The following is a 24,711-nucleotide window of genomic DNA, read 5'->3' as shown; positions in this document are numbered from 1 at the left end:
CGTAATCTTTACGTTGCAAAAAGCAAAGTAACAAAAAACAAAAAGGGAAACGTTAAGGTTGGATATTTCATATGCAAAAAGTGTTTGCAAAATTTGAAAATAATTCGTAAAGTAGTTTTTAAGGCTATTGTCCAAGTACCATGCGCGCGGATGTTTTAGGAAATTTTCGATGGATAATTTGAAAAATTTGACAAAACCAAAAACATACAGACCTTTGAAACAGTTTTAATAGTTAACAGCAGGATAAAAATAGCTGAAAAATTCGGAAGATTTTCAGAGTGTTATCAACAATAGCTATGAAAATTGAGTGTTTTTGTGATCAAGATGGACACGGACTGTGCGCCGAGCTTTTGCCTCATCATAGTAAAGCTTACTTCATTTAGAATTGGAACAAACTTTTGCTCATATTGTGGCGCTCCTGGTGGACGGATTTGGAAGTTCTTGACGCCCACGTGTCGGGAATTTTGTCAGCTTCACGTATGATTTTTGACATTCCGCAAATCGACTGTACTTTGTAAACAATCAACATGGAAGCCGAAAGAAGGGAAAAATTGTGCACAGTTATTTGGAAAATCCATTGTGGTCTGCATCTTGGCTAGCTAAACAACTAAAATTGCCCACAAATACCGTATGGCGCGTTATCAAACGGTATAAGGAAACATTGACGACGATTCGGAAGCCTCAAGCCAATCGTCGGAGTGGAACTGTCGACCGGAAACTGCGTGGTAAGATTTTGAAGACGATTAAGAGGAATCCTAATCTGTCGGACCGTGATTTGGCCAGAAAATTCGGTGCTGCCCATAGTACCGTGAGGAGAACTCGACTCCGGGAAGAAATCAAGTCGTATCGAGCTAGCAAACAGCCAAATCGGACCATGAAACAGAATAGTGTGGTCAAAATTCGTGCTAGGAAACTGTATGACCAGGTGCTGACCAAGTTCGACGGGTGTCTTCTGATGAACGATGAAACCTATGTCAAGGCTGACTTCGGGCAAATCCCAGGTCAAAAATTTTACTTGGCAACGACTCGGGGGGATGTACCAGCCAAATTTTAATTTTTTTTTGCCGACAAATTTGCAAGAAAATTTATTATTTGGCAGGGCATTTGCAGCTGTGGCAAAAAACGAAAGTTTTCGTTACAAATAAGACAATGACATCGGAACTGTACCAAAAAGAGTGTCTCCAAAAACGAATTTTGCCGTTCATTCGATCCCACGACCATTCCGTAATGTTTTGGCCAGATTTGGCAAGCTGTCATTACAGCAAAATCGTTCAAGAATGGTATGCAGAGAAAGGGGTCCAGTTTGTTCCGAAAAAACCTTAACCCACCCAGCTGCCCCCAGTTCCGCCCTATTGAGAAATACTGGGCAATCATGAAGAGGAGACTCAAGGCAAAGGGAAAGGTTGTCAAAGACATCAATCAGATGACGACCTGGTGGAATAAAACGATGGACGAAGAAGGTGTGCGCCGCCTAATGAGTCGTGTTACAGGAAAAATTCGAGAATTCCTTTGAAAACGGTGACGAATAATTTTATCCGTATTTTTTTTTAAAAGTATGAAGAAAACGCTACATTTGTATAAAAAACGTGATTAATCCACCTAGCAGTGAGATGATACCTTTTTTTATCAATCCACATGTGTGTTTTGCATGGATATTCTTAGGTGTTTTAGTTCTCATGACATTATTTTAATTATCGTCGTTTTAAACGGTAAATTGAGATTTTAATCACTCATTACCCTGTAATGCCGAAACTGCAAAACATATCGAATTTCAATCTAAGCGTGTGACAATCGATTGAACATTCCATGAGATGTCGAAGTAAGTTCCACTTTAGAGTTTTTCGTCATTATTTATGGTATTTCCAGAGCCGGTATTCAGGAACTAGCATAGCCCAAAATGATTCGAATGGCCATAAATTATTACGCCAAACAATTTACATCTTCTATATCGGTATGAATTTTAAAAACTCATCATGTAGTAACTCCAGAATCGGATAAATTAACCATTTTTGTATGGGACCATAAGTCCTTTAATTTGAATTTTTGTTTTTGAAGTTCGATTTGGGCTTTTTTGAGAAAATGACTGAGCTTCGCGAAACGATTCGATACTGGAACCGGAATTCTAAAATCGGTGTAGCCGAAATCAGTTAAATTCACCTGAGGAGTGTGTAGAGATCTTTGAGAAATTGTAGTGCGAATTAAAATTAGGGGGTACATTCCGAATCGAAAACTGAATACCGCTTAAACTGAAATAAATTTATTTGGTAATCGACTATCTAAATCTGCAAACCCGATAAACCTGATTAATTTATGTGAAATGGACATTTTGTTACTAATCACCCTGTATCTCCCAAACCAGAAATCGGATCTGACTAGTTTTTATAAGATTTTAAGACCTCTCATTTGAATCATAGATGATTCTTAGATTTCATTTGAATCTTAGATCGGTTCAGCCATCTACGAGAAAAATGAGTTGCATTATTTTAATTTCGTTTCACATATCATCCTGTGGTTCCGTAATCAGAAGTCGGATCCAGACGTAACTCAGGAACCTTAGTTGGGAGTATATTACTTTTCATATGAATCTGAGTTTGTAGGAAACGGTTTAACCATTTCCGAGAAAATTTAGTGAAATTATTTGTCACACACGCATTTGCTGATCTCGACGAACTGAGTCGAATGGTATATGGGAGTTATGTTGTTCCAGAATTAATTATTGTAAGTAGTTTAAATCAAAATAATTATGGAATTACTTTCAACTCGAAAATGATGATATCATTGTCGAAAGTTTGAGCGAATTCTATACCTATTTTATATATATATATATATATATATATATATATATATATATATATATATATATATATATATATATATATATATATATATATATATATATATATATATATATATATATATATATATATATATATATATATATATATATATATATATATATATATATATATATATATATATATATATATATATATATATATATATATATATATATATATATATATATATATAAAAAAGGTAAAAAGGGGCTGGGGTCCACTAGGAGATTGATTATCTTTCTCCGGATAGTACCAGCCTAGATGCCGTATGGAATCCGACGGAAAAATGAGCCAAGAATAGATCCACTGGGTTCCTGCTTCCATGTCGTAAAAGGCGACAATTGCAGGAGTTTCTTTTTCCTTTTAGTTCACAGATATTTCCAACGTTTTACTTCTGATTATTCTATTTTACCAAATTATCTCTTCATTCATTTGATATGTTTGGTGATTTAAAATGATTTAAAAAAAAAATTTAAAAATCTGTCACTACAATGAATCAACTATTTTGTCTAAATCTTATTCACTCGGTTATATATAGGGAAGTTTATATTCGTTACGCGATAGTATTTCAAATTTTTCTTCGCGAATAAGTACTGTGACTCAATACTTTCTGGAACTTCAGTATCGGATATTGTTGAAACGCTCACTCGGGAAGTCAGTGAGTTTAGTGTTGCATCCGAGCATCTTGAAACCGGAACATACTAGGTCGCACGCTGATACTACCATTATTGAAATTTATACTAACAAATATCCTTCTCCCGTGACACTTGTAGAGTGCGCACTAGTATATACGGCCTTTAGTAACAACAAGTGTTGGACTAACATCCCTTCCCATTTCTTAGACGATCTACGTTCGGGCCTGGCCGGCGCCGGTACTGATCAATGAATTCTGGGGTTACCAGAAAGTGTACATTGAAGGATGATTTACCAGTCCCAGGTCGTATCATCTAGAAGTTCCCTGTACAATTTAAGCTAATCCCGATCAGTAACGGAGTGGCAACCAAGGGGTGATCGCTCAAGCTCAAGTTTATGTCTCATATAGAAAGGTTATGCAATCACTGTGAAAACCGACTTTTGAACCGAGACCAGGAGGGCCGAGTGTCATATACCATTTTTTTTTGTAGAAATATGTTTTATTGTCAGGTGTTAAATTGAGTCATTTTAAAATTACATATCAAGGTGAAACATTTATTCGGCTACATCTATCCTATTGTTATTTTCGTTAACGAAGCAGATGTACTTAATGAACATCCTCAAAATTTTCACTCTTTTTCTTTTCCCTAAACTTCTGAGATCAGGTCTTACAAGTTCTTCAAACGATAGACGCCTCCATCCGTTTGTGAGACCTGTTAATCTCAGCTGTAGGGCCGTCCAAGCCGGCGCGACACGAGCCTGGTACTAAATTTGTGACTGAGAGTCTCCTCCGTTTGATTTCCACAGTGTGTGCAGAATTCGTCTGGAGTACGGTGCATAGTGAATAACAATTTGCGGTGCTCGATCTTCTCGTTCACTAACAGGTATAACTCCGATCGTTGCAACGAGGAGAGCTGTTTCAAAGCTATGTTACGCCACGTGCGATGCCAGTCGATTGCCGGATTGTTTCGTACCACCCTTGGCAGGTCGGTTTGTTGTACAAAATAAAGTTGAATTTTATCGGCAGAGGGGTTTTGTTGAAGTTGTTGAGGAATTTGGGATAGATTTGAGAGGATTTGTTTGAGGTCGGGAAGATCTGCTGGAATTACTGGTCGGGGGTTTGCGTGGTGAATTAAGGATCTATAGTAGGGAAGGGAGTCGATTTCACGGAGATGCCGGTTGATTGCGAGCGATTTGCACTTCAGCGCTGGTAACTGCAGCTTCAGTCCGCCTTCCTCTCTGCAGCGGGTCAATTGCATCATTGGAAGGCGGGCGATCATTCCTCTCCACAGAAAACATTAGTTGAGCGAATTTAGTTGTAATCACATCCCAATTCATTGTCGTCATCAGTCGTATCGAGTTTGCGAATACAACACCCAGGATTTTCAACGCATCTGTTGTTTGTATCCACAAGGTACTGATTTCATGCCCCTCCCAGTCTCCAACGTTAACTGCCATTGATTTTCGATGTTTGAGTTTGGCACCGGCAACTGTCTCGAAACGAGCGAACAAAACTCTCATCGCTTCTATCTGCTCGTTGGATGTTACGATCACGGTGATATCGTCTGCGTAAGCCACCAGCAAGTCATTGCCGCAGACTCGCTCAAGCTCCTTAATCAATGGATGCAACTGCAACACGAACAAATGCATTGAATTGGATTGGATCGCCTTGGCGTACTGAACGTTGAATTTCGAACGAGCGAGAAAGATGTCCATTAATGAGCAAACGCGATGTGGATCGGCTCGCAATCACAGAGAGTAGATGTGTGAGATCCTCATTGATACCAAGCGGGCGCATGGTTTCGAAAAGAAATGAGTGTCGTACTCTATCGAACGCGTGGTCCAGATCGAAGCAGATGAGTTTACCGGCATGTCGACGGTGGCACAAATCAGCTATTCGGTCTTTCAGAGCAAGAGTGGCTTGAAAGATGTTTCGCTCTGAATTTGAACATTTCTGTCCGTCACTCAGAACGTGGTGGGCCTTCATTACTTGCTCTAGTCGGGTTTTCAATATGCGGGAGAACAACTTGTAATCGCTGTTTAGAAGCGAAATCGGGCGATACGATCGGACTGTATTGTCTCCTCCTCTCTTTTTAACCAATATGATGATGCCCTCTACGAACGCAGCGTGTAGATTACCAGTGAGGGCTTCGTTCAGTAGCAAATTGAGCTCTCGGCGGATCATGTCAAACACGCGCAGGTAGAATTCTTTCGGGATGCCATCGCAGCCAGGAGATTTCTTGGGTGCACCAGTTCGTATTGCTGCTAAGATTTCTGCTGTGGTGATCTCGTCCATACATTCGGTGGGATGACCCTCTCTGAGATAAAGACGATTTCGTTTTCATCGGTTGCATCTTCGGAGTAGAGACAAGAGAAATAATTTGTTATCTGCTCCTCGATGGCAAGTGGATCCTCGATAAGTCCTTCCCGCTCTGTCTGTAGCTGGAATCAGGAATCAGAACAAATTGGCTCAAATGGCACGTTCCCCTTGATATTTGGAGATTTGTGCCTTGCCATCAATTTGTTTTTAGCATCATTTTCCCGATATATAAGAGGGAAGGATTGAAAGGAAATGGTAAGGGTTGGACTAGGAGGATGGGAAAAATTGACGACACAAAAACACATAAAAGCAGAAGTAAATTCTGAACCTCTACTAGGTCCCGAACAGTCTGCTGTTAATAAAACCTCCAACCCCCGAGAGGATTTAGAGATCTTACAAAAGCGACACCATTCTGCACTCCCGGAAGAATGCAGAACGACTCGCAGTATGTACGAGCAGAAGTAAATTCGGTACCCCCCAGAGGATGCCAAACAATCTGCCAAACCCTATTTAAGGTGAATACAGAAGGGATTCATTCACTCCAGGAAGAACGATGAACCCTTCTGACTATAGCTCCTTACCACATTGGGTGAGAAACGAGAGAATATTCTTCAATTTTAGCTCCGCATACACAGACTCAACCATGTATGGAGAACCAAAAACCCGGATACGTAGCTGCGTCAATGCGGGACAGTTACATATCAGATGATATGAAGTACCGTAATCGCATTCACACAAATCACACGAATAATACTCAGCACGTTGAATAGTAGCCATGTGATAATTGAGTTTGCAATGTACAGTCAGAGCTCTGACCAGAATACTGCAATGATGCTTGGAGAAATGTAGTAGACACTTTGACATTTTCAGATTTAAATCTGGTAGAAATGCTTTTGTCTGAGCGCAAGTTTGCAAGCTGCGCCAGTAGCTGGCATGTTTGGATGCAGCCCAAGAACGAATCTTGTGCTTTATCCAACTAGTTGAAAGTGGTAAAGCTGGTTCAGGACCAACGAAATCATTCGTTACACCAGCTCTAGCCAACTCATCAGCCCATTCATTTCCAGTAATACCAGAATGGCCGGGTACCCATAAGAAGTAAACAGCATTTGAAATGCTGAGGTCTTCAATTTGAGTTCGACATGCGAGCACTAGATTCGACCGTGAGTCATTCGAACTGAGTGCTTTTAAGGCTGCCTGACTGTCGGAACAAAAACAATTTCTGCTTGGAACACAGTACAGTATCTACCAAGTGAAAGAGACTGCTCCAGCCTCATTTCACGACAGTAGATACCAGCACCAGCACGACCATTCAACAGAGAACCGTCCGTATAACAAACTATGTGTTCATCAAGTTGTCGTTCCAGACAACCAGACAACCATTCCTCACGAAGAGGATAGCTCACATTGAATGTTTTGAAAGGAAAACTGCATGTGAGCGTTAGGTCACTAGGAGCGAGTAAATACTCATCCCACGTAACCATTTGAGACCACAAGCGAGTGTGGCTGGTAGCATAATCTAATGGGTTACTGTTCCAAAGCCTTGTAACCCTAAGACGGTATGCACAAGATAATGCTTCTTGTTTTAGGAACACATGTAGTGGTTTAATACACAGTAGCGCCTCTAGAGCAGCAGTAGGAGTTGTCGTGAATGCTCCTGTCATCGCCATTAGGACCATCCTTTGGAGATGATTTAGCTTTGACTGAACTGTCGCGACTTCTCCTTTCTGCCACCATACAAGACAACCAAATGCTAAAATTGGTCTAACAATAGTTGTGTAGATCCAATGAATATATCTAGGTTTGAGTCCCCATGATTTTCCAAAAGCTCGTCTGCATTGGCCGAAAGCCATGCAAGCTCTTTTAATTCTGAAGTCAATGTGAGCAGACCAATTCAGTTTTGAGTCAAGAATAACCCCGACGTATTTAACTTGTTCGACCACAGTCACCTCTGAACCAAAGAACTGCAACGGACGAGCTCCTGTGATTATCCTACGATGAGTGAAAAGCACCATTGATGTTTTGCCCGGATTTACAGATAATCCAACCTGACAACACCATTGTTCAACAGATCGCAGGGCTTGCTGCATTAAATCAAAGAGAGTGTTAATGCTTATACCGGTCATCAATATATGATAATCGTCGGCAAAACCATAAGTCGGAAATCCTAGGTTATTAAGTTTCCTTAACAAACCATCAGCGACTAGGTTCCATAAAAGTGGGGATAGTACACCACCTTGAGGACACCCACGGACACTCAGCTCTCTAATCTCTGCTTGCCGAAGCGATGAACAAAGAAGTCGATTGCTAAGCATTGCGTGTATCCAATTTGTGATACTTGAAGGTATGCCATGACCACGGGCTGCTTCCAGAATTGAATTGAAAGACACGTTATCAAAGGCACCTTCAATATCTAGGAAAACTCCCAAGCAAGATTGCTTTTGTGAGAAAGCTTTTTCAATGTTGTACACAACATCATGTAACAGGGTTGTAGTGGACTTTCCACGCTGGTAAGCATGTTGCATTCCATGTAGCGGATGCAGGCCCAAACTAACATTTCTGATATAGTGATCGACTATGCGTTCCACTGTTTTAAGAAGAAATGAGCTTAGACTGATAGGCCTGAAACTCTTCGCTTCCTCATAAGTGTCGCGACCGCCTTTGGGAATAAATTTGACAATTATTTCCTGCCAGGCTCTTGGAATATATCCTGTCGCAAGACTAAAAGTAAGTATTTTCTTCAAAACATGTTTGAAATGTTCATACCCTTTCTGCAGTAACACTGGGAAAACTTCATCCTTACCAGGAGACTTGTACGGAGCAAAACTCTCAACTGCCCATTTGACCGATTCAATCGTCACAACGCTTCGAGCAAGGGCCCAAGAATCGTAACTACCTGAAAAAGTCTCGGGAAGAGCTGTCGGTGATGGATCCATACATCCTGGAAAGTGGGTGTTCAAAAGATAGTGAAGTACATCACCTTCTTCAGACAAGTGTTCACCATCTGAAGTTCTTAAGAAACTGACATTAAAGTCCTTAGACTTCGAAAGTAACTTATTTAATCTGCTAGCCTCGTTGAGACTAGAGACATTTGTGCAGAGGCTTTTCCAACCACTTCGCTCAGACGATCGAAGAGCATTTTTGTAAGCCCTTCGAGCCGACACGAATGCCTCCGACCCATCTCTGCGTCGGTGGTTCCAAGCTCTTCTGCATAGTTTCCTTAGTCTAGCAAGTTCAGCATTCCACCAAGGAGTTCCTCTAGTAGCTCGCACAATCCGAGGTGGACAAGCCTCTTCTTCATATGCTGCAACTATGAGTGAATTTGTCTCGTCGACAACATTTTCCAAATCAATTGGGGTTTCAATTGTTGGTTGGTACCCGTAAAATCTAGTCGCCAAGCCCTCTTCATAGAGGTCCCAGTTTGTAGATTTGGGATTACGATATGTGATAATATCAAATTTAACGTTTGAATAATCAAAGAAGATGTACTTATGATCAGACAACGAAGGTTCGAGCTCATCGGAGACGAGCCAATTCACCAACTCATGCGCAATTCTATGAGAGCAGAAAGTTACGTCCAAAACCTCCTCTCTTCCAGCTCTCGCAAAAGTTGGACGGTTTCTTGCATTGACTATGTGCAGGTTTGTACTGCTCACAAATTCCATCATATCAGAGCCTCTCGAATTTATATCTGTGCTGCCCCAAATGTTATGGTGAGCATTTATGTCACTGCCGATTACAAGCGGTAAATCACTTTTGCAGCAGTATGATACCACCTTTTTGAAGTCATCGCTTGGCGAAGGCTCTCTGAGATAAAGACGATTTCGTTTTCATCGGTTGCATCTTCGGAGTAGAGACAAGAGAAATAATTTGTTATCTGCTCCTCGATGGCAAGTGGATCCTCGATAAGTCCTTCCCGCTCTGTCTGTAGCTGAGTGATGGCGGTTTTTTTTCCTTCGTCTCTCACCTAAATGGAATATTGATCTTGGTTCCCCTGCTACTTGCGTTTCATTTATCCTCATAAACGTGCGAGAGAAGTTCCGTTGAAGAGTCAACATTTCGCATTTCAAACGGTTTATAGTGGGTAACATTTCGGTATGTTGATAGTGCCCGTCGTACGCTAGCCGTAGCTCATTTGAAGAATGATTTTATCTTGGGCTTAGCGTATGTCAGCCACCATTCCATCCATGAATGATAATTTCTGCGCTGTCGGGTCCAGTACTGCCACTTATTTTGAAACTCCGTGACATTTTCATCGGTTAGTAGATGGGGTCGCAGTGACCAAAAACCACGACCGTGCTCGCGTCCTAGCGAAGGAAGGCAAAGTCTAATTGTTAGAGCTTTATGGTCAGTAAATGAGCAAACATGCGTTTGTGCTGTTCGCAAGTTGTCGCGAAGTTCTTTGCTGACATACATACGATCGAGGCGAGACCGGGCATTTCTGTTCACGTATGTGAAACCTGCATCCCGCGGGCATAATTTTTCCCAAACATCTTGTAGTTGTAACTGCTGCACAGCTGTTTTCAGTGCGGGACTGGGATTTGGACTGCTCGAGTCGCACGTTCGAAGCACGCAATTAAAGTCGCCCGCTAGAAGAACGTGCTGTGTGCGGTGCCGGACGTAATAAGGCACCGATCCGTTGTAAAATTCCTCCCGCGCGGTACGTTGCGCAGAACCGGAAGGAGCGTAGACATTGCAGATTGTCGTGTCTTGGACTCTCAATGCGATGAGTCGCCCGTCTAGACTTCGCTCGACGTGAGAGACCTGGATGTGTTCTCTCAGAGCGATAGCGGTGCCTCTTCTCATGTGATCAACATTGCAGAAAACGACGAAACCCGGCAAGGAGAGTTGCTCGTTCTCTACTTCTTGCAAGCACACGATATCGAGCCAGTGGCTGCTGATGAAAGTACGAAGCGCATTTATTTTCGTGGGGTTCGTGATCGTGCCGATGTTAATTGAAGCGACGTTGTATGATGTGAGAGCCATTTCGGTACCAACATGTGAAAAGGGCATAAGTCAAAATGTCACGTTTCGAGAAATTTGAAGTTGAATTTCACAGGCATTCATTTAAATGCTATTTAATATAGATGATTTAATTTCACGAACAAATCGACTAAACTGCTGTTAAATTTCACTAGGCACATATCAATATATGCGAAACGTACATATTCCTATGTTTCACCATGAAATTATAAAGATTTCGCGATACGCCCGTTTGAGTTTGATTTACACGATAAGACCTTTACCAAAGTCCTTTTTTGAATGACAGTTTCCGATGTGCCCTAAACAAATGACTTTATTGATAAATATGTTTGCGTTATGCCCTAGGTATGAATATAATGATTAAATTGATTGGAAAAATTTAGATAAGAGCGAAGCAAAGTAAAAAGTTTTGTCAACATGATTACACATTATTGAAGGTAATTTCTCTCCATAATAATTACAGTTCACAATTGAAAAAAGTGCATTTATTGATATTAACAGTTGATACTAAGAACAAAAGAGACATGCTGTTGTTGTTGATACATTGTAAAGAGCACCGGATGGAACAGTATGCAATCACTATTCGAGATCATCAGGATCTAAATCCGCATCGAAATGATCCAGCTCCTGGTTCTTCTTCTGTCTTCCACGCTTTGGAGCAACTAAATTTTTAAGTAATGTTGCATAGTATTGTTTGTTTTGTATATATGGCATAAGATTTTTCAGGTCAACCAGCTTTTCATGTGACAGAGGTATTGGTTCATTCGCAATAGGATTGAGTACCGGCAAAGAAAGACTTTTATTCCGAAAAATGTTCGTATCACCCATTACAAAAACGTCATAGTCATCGACTTGCACGTTCGTTTTGTAGTACACATGTCCTGGAGAAGTACTACGATACTCAAACAGGAAGATGTCTTTGAATTTCAATGGTTTGCCGTTCATGTTTTGTTTTGGCCGATGATAACGTTGGTAAAGGGATTTTAGTCCCAGGAATTGCGACTGCTCGAGTTCGACAACTTCGAAGGGAACTTTTCGCTTAATTTGTGAAATAAATACGGCCCAATCTCTTGGCGTTTCTATATTCATCGTATTTCTTTTTTTAGCTCTTTCTATTGCTGCATGGACAGAATCGACTTCCATATGGGAGTGGCCAGATACCATGAATTTATGACGAATGATTATTTCTTTATCTGAGCGGTAGAATTGCTCAACCAAAAACGTGAATGCCATACATACGACAAAGTTGTGATTCTGACCACTACATCTATCGGAATATAAATTTATTTCTGTAGTAGGGTGGTTTACCCCATTTTGCAATTCGTGTTTGATTTGGTTTTGAATATCATATATCAAGCACGATCCGATTTCTTGTGAGCCTCTTCTGGCAATAGATTCGTTCCAAAGGTAACATGTAGCTTTATTTTTCCCACGATGTGTGCTAAATATAGTGAGGTTAAGAGTATAGAGTTGGCGAGAATAAAAAGCTTGTCCACACAGTAAGAATGGTGTAGGTAAACATTTTTGCAAGTCGAATGAAATTGTTAGAATAGAATTATCAGTTTTAGCTGCTGCCACATCTGATTTTTTGAACTTGTAAACGAGCATTGCGCGTTCTTGGTGAGTTTTTTGCCAGTTTTGAATCTCCAATATTTTTGATTCGTTTGAAAATCAATCTGTACGTATTGTAGTGGACGGGCTCTATTTGATCAGTGACGCATTTCGCTTTGAACATATCATACATTTTCGCAACATTGAGATCGCTCGACAAGTACAGCTTAGAGGATTTTTCTCTGCTGTAATGCGACGTGTATGCCGGAAAAGACATAATGTGGGGTTCTATATACTGGAGAGTATCTTCGCTTCTTATTGCAATTATTTAATCGTTTATCATCACCGGAAACTCCATCTCCTTCAATCTTTTTCGTAGCTAGAACTCGTACTTTTTTCTCTTTAATATCAAACGTCGCCAAGAACATTTTTTTACACACGTGGACTCGTCCACCGTATCCAGGTAGGTAATACTTGTGCGAATAGCCTCTCCTTGAGTTAATTACCTAAAAGAGAAATATTTACTAATGGCTTTCGTTATTCTATTTTTACATTTACGCGATGATACGCCACAGACGATATTTCGATGTGGTTACTAAGAAACTGGTTTTGTGCAGAAGATGTTAGCTTCAGAAGATTCGTTAGTAACTTTTTTCGTAAATTTTCATCATACTTCAAACCACACTGACGTGGACAGCTACAAGGAGCTCGAGTTTCTCGTGCTGGGACGTGTTCTCCATTAATTCGAGTGTACGATAGCCCCTTTTCCTTTAATGCTTTTCTTTCCGCAAATTCACAGCATCTCGTGCGACGTTTCAATTCTTCACTTTTTCCCAGTTCTTCAAAAACTATATCGTCTTCGACTATAGGAACACAGGTGTCTATAGTGAATCATCAGAAATATTATTGTAAAATATTAGATTTTATAGGAAAAATTACCAGAATGGTCTTTCGAAGGTCTCGGTACAACTGTAGCATTATCTAGGATTTCTATCTTTCGCTTTCTCCGAGACATTACTAAATTAATAATTTCCCATTAAAATTTTTATTTTTATTGAAATGATTGCATAGTTTTTTACCGTGAGGAATTTCATCATCAGAATCGCCATCCTCATCTTGATCTCCAATTAATGCGTGGTTATGATACGGTTCAAAATACTCATAAATGGAAAAGTCATTCATGAGAGTAGCGTCTCCTGTATCTACCTCTTGTTTGTCTTGTTCCTCATTCTCAAGGGGTAGCAATTCAAAATCTGTTCCATAATGATCATTTCATCACTATTATGTTACTTGCATTTTTATTGAATACTCATTCATCATATTACCTCTGTGCAGCACTATTTTGCCTTGGTTGTCCTGCGTTAATTTCTGCTGTAGTTCTTTGGAGTTGATAAGCTTTTCTTTTAGTACAAGGTTTATAGGCCCGTTATTTGTTGAAATAGTTGTATCTGTGTTGAATTTGGCAGAATCGTGTATTACCAAATCAAGAGCAGCGCATGATTCCAAGTTTGAATCACCGTGATTGAATGATAAATCCAACGGTTCATTTACAACCATTGAATTCGATAGATTTAATGGAACAGTGGACGGATTGTCAAATACTTTTGGAGTAGAAGCACGTATGTTGTTGAAAGATAAATTGAAGGTACTCGTTAAATTTGAACAGTTTACGTTTTCGTGTTCAATCCACGGAACTTCTTCGTAACGAATTACTGTTGGCGTCGGTATTAAATTGTGAAACACTGTGTTATCACTTGCACTTTTTGAACCGCACTCACTAACAATTTCTTCTCGTTCTTCGAGGTGCTGAGCTGCATCTGAAAATTTAAACTTAGAACACCAAAGAGATCAAAATTAATGTAACGCTTATTACGAACCTAATAACAGATCAATGGCGAAATCCATGCTCACAGTCAAATTATAAAATATCCCGATCAATTTTTCACTTTTAAATTCAAATATAACTGAGAACGTTAGGAAAAATATAAAACTGTTGATTTTTCAGAAAAAGGGCCTATCAACATAGCCTGCGCTTTTGACGTTACGCCTACTGTTCAATAATGGCCGAACGCAAGTTCGTTGCCTATTTAAATTTATTTTCTTTATGCCCTTTAGAAATTTCACGATTTTGTGATGTTAGTACAACTTATCTATATATATGACTGATGTACTATATGAGAACATGCATATCGTTCTGAAACAAATAAAAACCGATTTGTTTACATTTTGCTGATATGCCCTTTTCACATGTTAGTACCGATTTGTTTTGTTACTTTCGCTCCATCTCAACATCGTCCTCGTTTTCCCGACGTGGCTTTTTGCCAGCCGGTCGGCCTCTCAGTTTTCGGCTGCTTGTGGATGTAGACAAATCGTCGGTTTCGTTACCATTGCCGATTTGATTACGTGTCTTGCTGCTGGACAGGGATGCCACTTTTCCCTAAGATGAAATCCGTAGATTTGGTTTCAAGTAAAAAAAATTAACAGCTTGTGACTCTGAGCCATAAAGACAAGCTTCCAAAAATGAGTGATCGGTGGCGATTAGATGTAAGATTACTTATATAACTTGATAGGCCAACAATAATTATGAAGGTGATGTTACAATATTTCAAGTGTTTTCCCAGTGGCCAGTAAGTGTTGACAAATGAACATGCGCTTTGAAGAGTTATTTCTAAAGTATTGAAATCAACAAGACGAACATTTCACTAGCGCCAAGCCATCCAGAATCTTTGTTCGAAGTGAAACTCGACAGAAGAATCATTGGCCATTTTCAAAAAACAAATTATTGAATTATTTCCCGTAGATATATGGAGAAATAATGCAAAATCCGTAGATTTCAAGAGGTTCATCCGTAGATCCGTAGAAAAGGCAGGAATCCGTAGATCTACGGATAAATCCGTAGGGTTGACATCGCTGCTTCTGGGTTTCCTGAACAGTTCGACTGCGTTCGCGCTGGTGTTGGGTAATTCGTCGTTTTGCGACAGTGCTTGTTGTGTCGTCGCTTCTTGCGGAGGCATGCATGAGGAATCAATCGTTGCAGGTTGGCTGCTGCTGTGCCCTGTTATGTCAGTTGGTCTAGCCAGTTCGGGAAACGTTTCGGCCTTTAGTGGGGGTGGTGCTGAGTCTCTCGCTACGGTCAGTCGCTTATTGACTGATTTTGTAGCAGCTGCCTTTTTCGGCTGCGGTCGTGGTGCATTTTGGCTTGCCACGTTTGCGTAGCTCTTTTGAACGAGCAATTGTTTGTTTTGTACACAGGATATTCCTGTGTGTGACTGCTCCTTGCAGTGTCGGCAGGATTGCAGCTGTCCCTTGTATACAACGAATGCTTGCTCTCCGTCGATCGTAACCCACGAATCAATGTTTCGTTTAACGATCATTCGGGCAGACCAGATTCCGAGTGGGACTCCTCCGAAGTCGAAGCCTCGGAGTTTGTACTTTTTCCCCTCTAGCTCCACTTAATGTTTTCCGTCGTGATCATCGACAACTTTTTGTGCTATCTCTAGGTCACTGACCTTCACGAAGGCACACGCTCCAACTCGGTGGCACTGCAGTCTCTTCACATCTTCTTTCTTCAAGCCAAGCACTGTACGGTAAAAAGCATGCACTTTTTCGAACGACGGTTTAACGGGAAAGGCCGAATAGTCGATCTTGAAAGTGTTTTCTCGCCTCATCACGAAAATTGCACACGCGGCGCGGCACAATTAATATCGAGTAGGGAGAAATACTTGAGGATAGCTTCAACGGTTTGACTCTCGAATAGCGCAAAAGGATAAGACGTCCGTTTGGTATCAAGAACAACCGATGTGTATTCGACTCAGTTCGTCGAGTACGCAAATTGTCGTATGTGTGTGTGTGTGTGTATGAATGTATGTTACATTTTTTTCATTCACTTCAGACAAAGTTCGTGAATCTTATTCGAATCCGACTTCCGCTTCCGGAATTACAGGGTGATATGTGCAAAAAATTAAAATAAGTGCACTTACTTTTCTCAGAGATGGCTTAACCGATTCTCACAAACTTAGATTCAAATGAAAGGTATAATTATCCTATACAAAGTACCTAAATTTTATTTTGCTCCGACTTCCGGTTCTGGAGTTACAGGGTGATTAGTGAAAAAATTCTTATCGCAAATTACTTCCTCACTTTTCTCAGAGATTCAAATGTAAGGTCTTATTGTCCCATATAAAACTTCCAAATTTTATATGGGACAATAAGATTCAATTCCAAATTTCATCCGGATCCGACTTCCGGTTCCGGAATTATATGATGAAATGTTTTAAAAATTGGATACCGTCACTTGAAGCGGCGAAACAAAACACGCAAAAAAATTCTGAACTTGCCTCGAAACTATTCCAATCGGTAGCCATTCTCAATAGACTATACAACTCGATTCCGGCTATGCTGGTTTCCGGTTTCTGATTTCGGAAGCACCGGAAATAAAGAGTAGAATATTTTTTAAACTTGCCTCAAATATTTCTAATCGGTAGTCATTGCCAGTAGACAGATTGTGGCCATGGACTCCAAAATGGATCCCAGTCGCTTTTCTCGAACCTCGAACTCGCTATTACCGGTTCCCAGATTCCAGTTTCGAAAGTAGCTCTTTTCGTTTCCTCAGAGACTATTTTTCATCCGAAACATAAAACCTGAATTTTGAAAAATGCCTACAAATTATTTCAAGCGGTAATATCTTCGCACAAATCAAATTAACAAACAAATATGGATTTAAAGTGTAAATTTCGAATAAAATTATGAAAAGTAATTTTTAAGAAACAAAATTCTGTTTAATTTTTAATTCTTGGGAACGAAACCTGTCTATTTTTATCGAGAACAACACTTTCCAATTCAGGAAATAAATAAAAGTTTGTGAAAATCATCATTTCCAGTAGCGAGCAAACCACATATCACCCAATAATTCAGGAATCGGAAGTCAAATTGGACACACACACACATAGACATTCTGCGATCTTGACGAACTGAGTAGTAAGGTATATGATACTTGGCCCTTCGGGTCTTAATTGAAAAATCGATTTGCATATTATCACTTGATTTTGGTGGTTCAAAGTCACAAATATCTCTCGATTAGTAACCATCTCATTCTACAATTTACTGTCACTACACTTTCACTAATCATAATACGTAACAATACAGATACGTATTTTGATTACTTTCTACAGTCTTCATCAGTCTTTACCAGTTTGATAAGTCTGTTGACATACGAATTCCACTGATGAAGACAGAAACGGAGACTTACAAAGTAGGCTTCGTGATAACATTTTACTAACAAAAAATAACTACTTCAGTGTTGCCTGGGAAACGAAAAAACTTATTGAACGAAATACATGTCGTGAATCATAATCATGGTTCATGAGATGCCACAATTAATCGTTTCATAGCTCTTTGGACATATGGACATTTTTCTTTTATGCTCATTGAAAATTTCATGCTATTTTAATAGTGCAAACATTTCGTAGTTTTTCACCACATATTTATTTCATTGTCAGAGCTTTAGCCAAATTTTTGACATACATAAAACACTTCATTGTCTAGCATTCGCGAGCCAAAGGATAAGCATCTAGCACCTTTGCTACCTTGCAATAAAAATTGTAGCGTCGTCTTGCAAGCTCACTACCAGGAGGTTCCAATGCTCCATTGATAGCGTCGGTTGTGCGGTAAAAATTATTAAACGGTGCCGCTCTGGGACGAACTATTCTTGTCCAGAACCAGACAGATACATCCATGCTCGTTGCCGAACTTTCGGATACCAGATCCGGGTTGTTCACTAAACGCTCATCGCCGTACAAATCGTTGGATGCTGCACGGTAGTTATCCTTCCAGGTCAACTGTATGTATCCTCGACCATAGTACGGGCGGTAAGGTTGTCCTGCACCGCGACTAATCTCTTCCCGATACCGAAAGCCGCCGCTCTCGTGGATTAGCTGAGCAATGAACATGGCCGCCTCATTGCGACTGCCGATTGATCCGTTGATCTTTCTAGTGATTGTCGAAGCCAGACTTTCGCCCAGTGCACCGAATCCACAAGCCTGGAGACAACGGTGCAATTCCGATACTGTGATTCCTGCCATGATCCAAATACGACTGTGAGTTATGTTCCATTTTGAGCGTATTTATAGTGTATTTTCTATCTCGTCCTTATCTTATCTCGAAGTGTCGTCAAATAAGCTCTATCTTCTGAGCTTTCGATTCCGTAGCCAAATTATTTAGTTTCAATAGTCAGTGCAGTGAGCAGAATTCAGTGCAAAAGTTGGTCATAATTCAAAACCGTTTTCCTTTCCCGTCAAAATATCGTAAGCTCTCATCTTGACTGCTTAATAAGATTCTGAAATAAAAATAATGACAGAATTCTATCTACAAAATTAGTCAAATTTTCGAATAAAAATATCAACTTTCGAATTGGATAAAATAATTGCAAGATGGTAACTTTGCAGAAAAAGTTTTATTCATTATAACTTTACTAGCGATAAAGTAATATCTTTTACATTTCGCCTTCGGCTCATCAGTGCATTGACTGATTATGCTGGACTGCTAATGTCACCTCACGGAACAACATTACCAAAACCTTCAAATGACTAGCAATGAGGTATTTTATGAAATCTCCTCATAAATTGAATTTCTTTGGATGATCATGACTTTCAGTTTAGATTAACTCTCAATCAACTCGAAACAACTCGAGAAAAAATTAGCTTGGTTAAAAATATATTCTTGTTTGAAAGCCATTTCTGCCTTTCTCTATAGAAAGGTATTAGAATTGTTGGAAAAATAAACTATCGAACGGAGCCTCGGAGACCCATAGTGTTATATACCAATCGACTCAGCTCGACGAGATCGGAAAATGTCTGTGTGTGTGTTTATGTGCACCTTTTAACGAAGTTTTTTAACGTGCAATTTTCTCAGATATGGCTTAACCAATTTCAACAAGCTTAGGCTTGAAAGCTACTATTGGGCTATTGATCAAGTTCGAAGATTAAGTCACTACGACTTCTGGTTCCGGAGATATGATGGTATGAGTGACGTAACCGACAAAACACGTTGTTTTTATCGCTATAATATATATATAAGTGAGCGAATATTTTGGGATCCCCTCTAATTGCGTAAGGCGGTGGTGCTCAAAAGTTTGAGCAGTTCGAAAAAAGTCCCCATACAAAATTTGAGCTGAATCGGATATGGATAAGGGGTGCTGCCCGACGGTTAATGCGATCCTGAAAAATCACCATAGGGGGGAGACATGAAATTTCCGAAATCGAAAAATGTTTGTTGATGCCAAACGTCTTAGAACTGCATGAAACGTCGAGATTTAGTGTCTTAAAAATATTTTTTTTTTTTTGAAAAAATCGAATTGATATTTAAGTCCCAGAAAGTCGATTTTATCAAAAAAAATTTTTTTCGAGATGACACTAAATCTCGACGTTTCATGCAATTTTATGACTTTTGGCATCAAAATTTTTTTTTCGATTTCGGAAATTTCATGATGATTTTTCAAGATCTATGAAAATTCCACTAAGTGGACTAAGAATTTTTAGATTTTTAGATTACAATCACTCTTCTCATACAAATATGCAACGCAAATGTCAAAATTTCATTAAAAATGGTGTTTTTTTCAAGTCGCCTTAAAATTTCTAAAACCGGTTATTTTAGTGTAGGACTCGATTTGGAAAAATGTGATACGTTTCGTTTTGTTTCAGTGGTTCTCATTGAGAACAGTTACATCGGTTTAGTTATAAAAATGTATGGACTATCACTTTGAATTTGAAGAGCAGAATTTCTAATATAAGGTTTAACACGTCACAGTCGTACAATCATGTTGCCAAATAGAACCAAAATACTTTCCTGAAGCGTATTTTTCAATCACTCAGAATCGATTGTATCGAGAGTTGGGTTTTTGATTTTAGTTCAAAGCGTGATTTCATCGTGCTTCGTTCAGAATCCCAATTATTGGAAAAAATCGACAACACAAAAATATCAATATCACAGAGAGTAGTTGACGCATTCTTACAATCTTTGGCTTGTTTTATTGGTATTACGAAAAGGCAGGCGCGGCAACTATGGGGGCACTTTTTGTCCCCTCAATAAATTTATTGGAGCCCCCCCAATAGTTTGGCAACTGGAATATTTGAAAATTTGGTGAAGATAACTAATGATATCACACTTTTTTTCTGCTATCCCGTAAATATTTTTTAACTAATTTAATACAATTTTTAATCTGATTAACTACAATCTGGAAAGTGCCGCATGATGAGACACGAAACATTTACACTATCATAATATTTGAGTTTATTGTGTTATTTTTATTCCGTCTATTTAATAATAAATTTTTTTATCATTTGTCATTCCTATTTATATACCATCAACTTATTTCCATTCGCTTTATGGAGAAATATTTTGTGCTGAATAAAATGATATATGATAATATTTTTTTGCCCCCTCGATATTTTTTGGAACTTGCCGCCCCTGCATAAAGGTATCTAAATTTAAAACCATATTTAGTTTTCAAGATCAATTGTGACAGATAAACTGCGAACAAACGAATAAATTTGAATAACTTTGAGCTTAACTTTGAAGTTTTTTTTTTGGTTATCGTCATCTACCATAACGGTTAAAATTTAAAAAAAAACTCACTTCTAATCGGAAGTTAGAATTAGATCAAATTCTCCAATTTTGTAAGCCTTATAATTGAAATTTTTGTTTATAAAATTCGAATTGGTATTCTTTGAAAATAACGATTGAGCTCCTCAACTTCCGATATAGGAACCGTAATTCGAAAAACGGTGTAGCCGAAGTCAGTTAAATTCACCCAATGGATTGCGAACAATTTCATTTGATTCGAAATTTTTGTAAATCAGTGTAGCCATCTTTGAGACATCGTAGTGCGTTCCAAATTCAATTGTTGGGTTCCTTCCAAGATCGGAAAACCGAATACCGATAAAACTGAAATAAGTTTGTTTGGTCATCGACTATCAAAATTTACAAACCCGATAAGCAAAGTCTTGGCATTACATTCCTTTTGTGGAATTTGGCCTTTCTGATTCAACAGACTTCGCAGCGTACAGGATCATTGCATGGCAGGTACTACGATCCTACTGACACTGAAAATCCTTTCAGGTCGCTGCTCGAACATACGACAACTGGCTTGTAAGGCCAGCGCTCTATGAATTGAACTATTGATTTACACGTCTTGTAAATTTCATTATTCTTATCTTTGCGGAATAAGGAGAAAAGACGCCCACACAAAAATATCGATATCTCCGTTAAAAATGAATGGATTTTAATATTCTAATGCTTGTTGGATAGCTATTACCGTGCCGAATCTAAGCCTAAAAACCTGTTTTAATCCATCTAGTGGTGTTATGATGCCTTTCTCATGTACATATAATATTGTGGTATTCCTATATATTTATCTCTTCGATTTTTGAAACAAACCAAGAGATTGTTTGTGCATTAACTAGTATAACATACAGAATAGAACAATGCTTTGATTGCGTGAGTCATCCACATTTCCACAAACCAAAGAACCGACCACCAACTAACATGACACACAAACTCTTCTAGTACGCACTCTAAATTACGATTTAAATGTTTGTTGTATCCGAAAATATTTCAAGTGACGGTGTACAATATTGAACACACTTTACCCTATAATTCCGGAACCGGAAATCGGATCCGCATAAAATTCAGGAATTCCGTATGGGACCACGAGACCTTTCATTTGAATCTAAGTTTGTGGAAATCGGTCAAACCATCGCTGAGAAAAGTGAGTGAGATCTATTTTGGTATATATGACCACTATTTCCGGTACTTCCGGAACCGGATACCGGGAACCAGGATAGCCGAAATCGGTTTGTTTAGTTGCCTACTGATAATGACTTTCGATTTGTGTGGTTTTGAGACCAGTTTAGAAATTTTTTTACGTGTTTTGTTTCGCCGGTTTAAGTGACGGTGTACAATATTGAACACACTTTACCCTAAAATTCCGGAACCGGCAGTCGGATCCGGATGAAATTCAGGAATTCCGTATGGGACCACGAGACCTTTCATTTGAATCTAAGTTTGTGGAAATCGGTCAAACCATCGCTGAGAAAAGTGAGTGAGATCTATTTTGGTATATATGACCACTATTTCCGGTACTTCCGGAACCGGATACCGGGAACCAGGATAGCCAGAATCGGTTTGTTTAGTTGCCTACTGATAATGACTTTCGATTTGTGTGGTTTTGAGACCAGTTTAGAAAATTTTTTACGTGTTTTGTTTCGCCGGTTTAAGTGACGGTGTACAATATTGAACACACTTTACCCTATAATTCCGGAACCGGCAGTCGGATCCGGATGAAATTCAGGAATTCCGTATGGGACCACGAGACCTTTCATTTGAATCTAAGTTTGTGGAAATCGGTCAAACCATCGCTGAGAAAAGTGAGTGAGATCTATTTTGGTATATATGACCACTATTTCCGGTACTTCCGGAACCGGATACCGGGAACCAGGATAGCCAGAATCGGTTTGTTTAGTTGCCTACTGATAATGACTTTCGATTTGTGTGGTTTTGAGACCAGTTTAGAAATTTTTTTACGTGTTTTGTTTCGCCGGTTTAAGTGACGGTGTACAATATTGAACACACTTTACCCTATAATTCCGGAACCGGAAGTCGGATCCGGATGAAATTCAGGAATTCCGTATGAGACCTTTCATTTGAATCCAAGTTTGTCAAAATCGGTTCAGCCATCTCCGAGAAAACCTAGTGAGATTATTTGACACATACACACACACACAGACATTGCTCAGCTCGATGAACTGAGTCGAATGGTATATGACACTTGGCCCTCCGGGCCAATTTTCACTAGTCGGTTTTTCAAGTGATTGCATAACCTTTCTATATGAGAAAGGCAAAACATATTCTGTTTTCAAGGTCAATTGCGACAGATATTGTCAAAAAATTAAAACTTCGTATAACTCAAAAAGTAAACATCCGATCTCACATAGCGTTTAGGGTGACGGGGAGACCTTTCATTTGCGACTAGTTTGATCAAAATCGGTCCGGTTATCTCTGCGATCTCGATCTCTTTTTAAACAACACACAAACACACGGACATTTGCTCAGTTCGTCGAGCTGAATCGATTGGTATGTGACACTCGGCCCTCCAGTCCTCGTTAAATTTTTTCTAAAGTTTGAGCGAATTCTATGCCTATTTATATATTTCTAAAAAAAGGTATCATCTCACTGTTAGGTGGATTAAGCACAATTTTATTTCTATGAAAAAAGGGTAAATATATGTTTGTGTCAAGCTACAATTTGTTGATGTTTTTCCACCATCACCAAAGATTGCCATCCGTTATTCAAAACAAAAATATTTAGAATTCAAGATTGTTTAAACTCATCATGTCGACTCAAAATTTATGTGCCATTAGATATTTGTGGTGATGATGAGCATTGTACTTATTGAAGATGTTAGCGCCATCGATATGTTGGGTTTCACAGCATCGACACACGAATAATATTCATATTTTCGTTCCCATCATATGCAATTTGGAGCTAAAAAATTGAAATGCGTTCTTAAAAAATTTTTATTGGTTACTTAAAGCTTGCTTCATTTAGAATTGGAACAAACTTTTGCTCATATTGTGGCGCTCCTGGTGGACGGATTTGGAAGTTCTTGACGCTCACGTGTCGGGAATTTTGTCAGCTTCACGTATGATTTTTGACATTCCGCAAATCGACTGTACTTTGTAAACAATCAACATGAAAGCCGAAAGAAGGGAAAAATTGTGCACAGTTATTTGGAAAATCCATTGTGGTCTGCATCTAGGCTAGCTGAACAGCTGAAATTGCCCAGAAATACCGTATGGCGCGTTATCAAACGGTATATGGAAACATTGACGACGATTCGGAAGCCTCAAGCCAATCGTCGGAGTAGAACTGTCGACCGGAAACTGCGTGGTAAGATTTTGAAGACGATTAAGAGGAATCCTAATCTGTCGGACCGTGATTTTGCCAGAAAATTCGGTGCTGCCCATAGTACCGTGAGGAGAACTCGACTCCGAGAAGGAATCAAATTGTATCGGGCTAGCAAACAGCCAAATCGTACCATAAAACAGAATAGTGTGGTCAAAATTCATGCTCGGAAACTATATGACCAGGTGCTGACCAAGTTCGACGGGTGTCTTCTGATGGGCGATGAAACCTATTTCAAGGCTGACTTCGGGCAAATCCCAGGTCAAAAATTTTACTTGCCAACGACTCGGGGGGATGTGTCAGCCAAATTTAAATTTGTTTTTGTCGATAAATTTGCAAGAAAATTTATGGCAGGGCATTTGCAGCTGTGGCAAAAAAAAACGATAGTTTTCGTTACAAATAAGACAATGACATCGGAACTATACAAAAAAG

General features: G+C 39.3%; 3 protein-coding genes and 1 long non-coding RNA gene across 5 annotated transcripts in view; 2 read left to right on the top strand and 2 right to left on the bottom strand.

The window, feature by feature from the left end:
- LOC131432449 (actin-histidine N-methyltransferase) overlaps nucleotides 1-24,711 on the bottom strand; it is a 359,207-nt gene that overhangs the window by 219,116 nt on the left and 115,380 nt on the right. The window lies entirely within an intron of this gene.
- LOC131432448 (uncharacterized) overlaps nucleotides 1-24,711 on the top strand; it is a 215,411-nt gene that overhangs the window by 93,250 nt on the left and 97,450 nt on the right. The gene's annotated exons all lie outside the window — the stretch shown is intronic.
- Nucleotides 11,365-11,852, top strand: LOC131432455 (uncharacterized). The gene is made up of 2 exons (XR_009229863.1): nucleotides 11,365-11,444; nucleotides 11,497-11,852. It is a non-coding gene; the product is annotated as an uncharacterized LOC131432455 (long non-coding RNA).
- On the bottom strand, nucleotides 17,817-18,539 carry LOC131432454 (uncharacterized). The gene has a single exon (XM_058598744.1). It carries the CDS (start codon nucleotides 18,399-18,401, stop codon nucleotides 17,862-17,864), a length of 540 nt encoding a protein of 179 aa, XP_058454727.1. The 5' UTR covers nucleotides 18,402-18,539; the 3' UTR covers nucleotides 17,817-17,861.

The sequence above is a fragment of the Malaya genurostris genome, chromosome 2 (genome assembly GCF_030247185.1).
Source record: "Malaya genurostris strain Urasoe2022 chromosome 2, Malgen_1.1, whole genome shotgun sequence".
NCBI lineage: Eukaryota > Metazoa > Arthropoda > Insecta > Diptera > Culicidae > Malaya > Malaya genurostris.
This window is presented reverse-complemented; position numbering and strand designations above follow the sequence as displayed.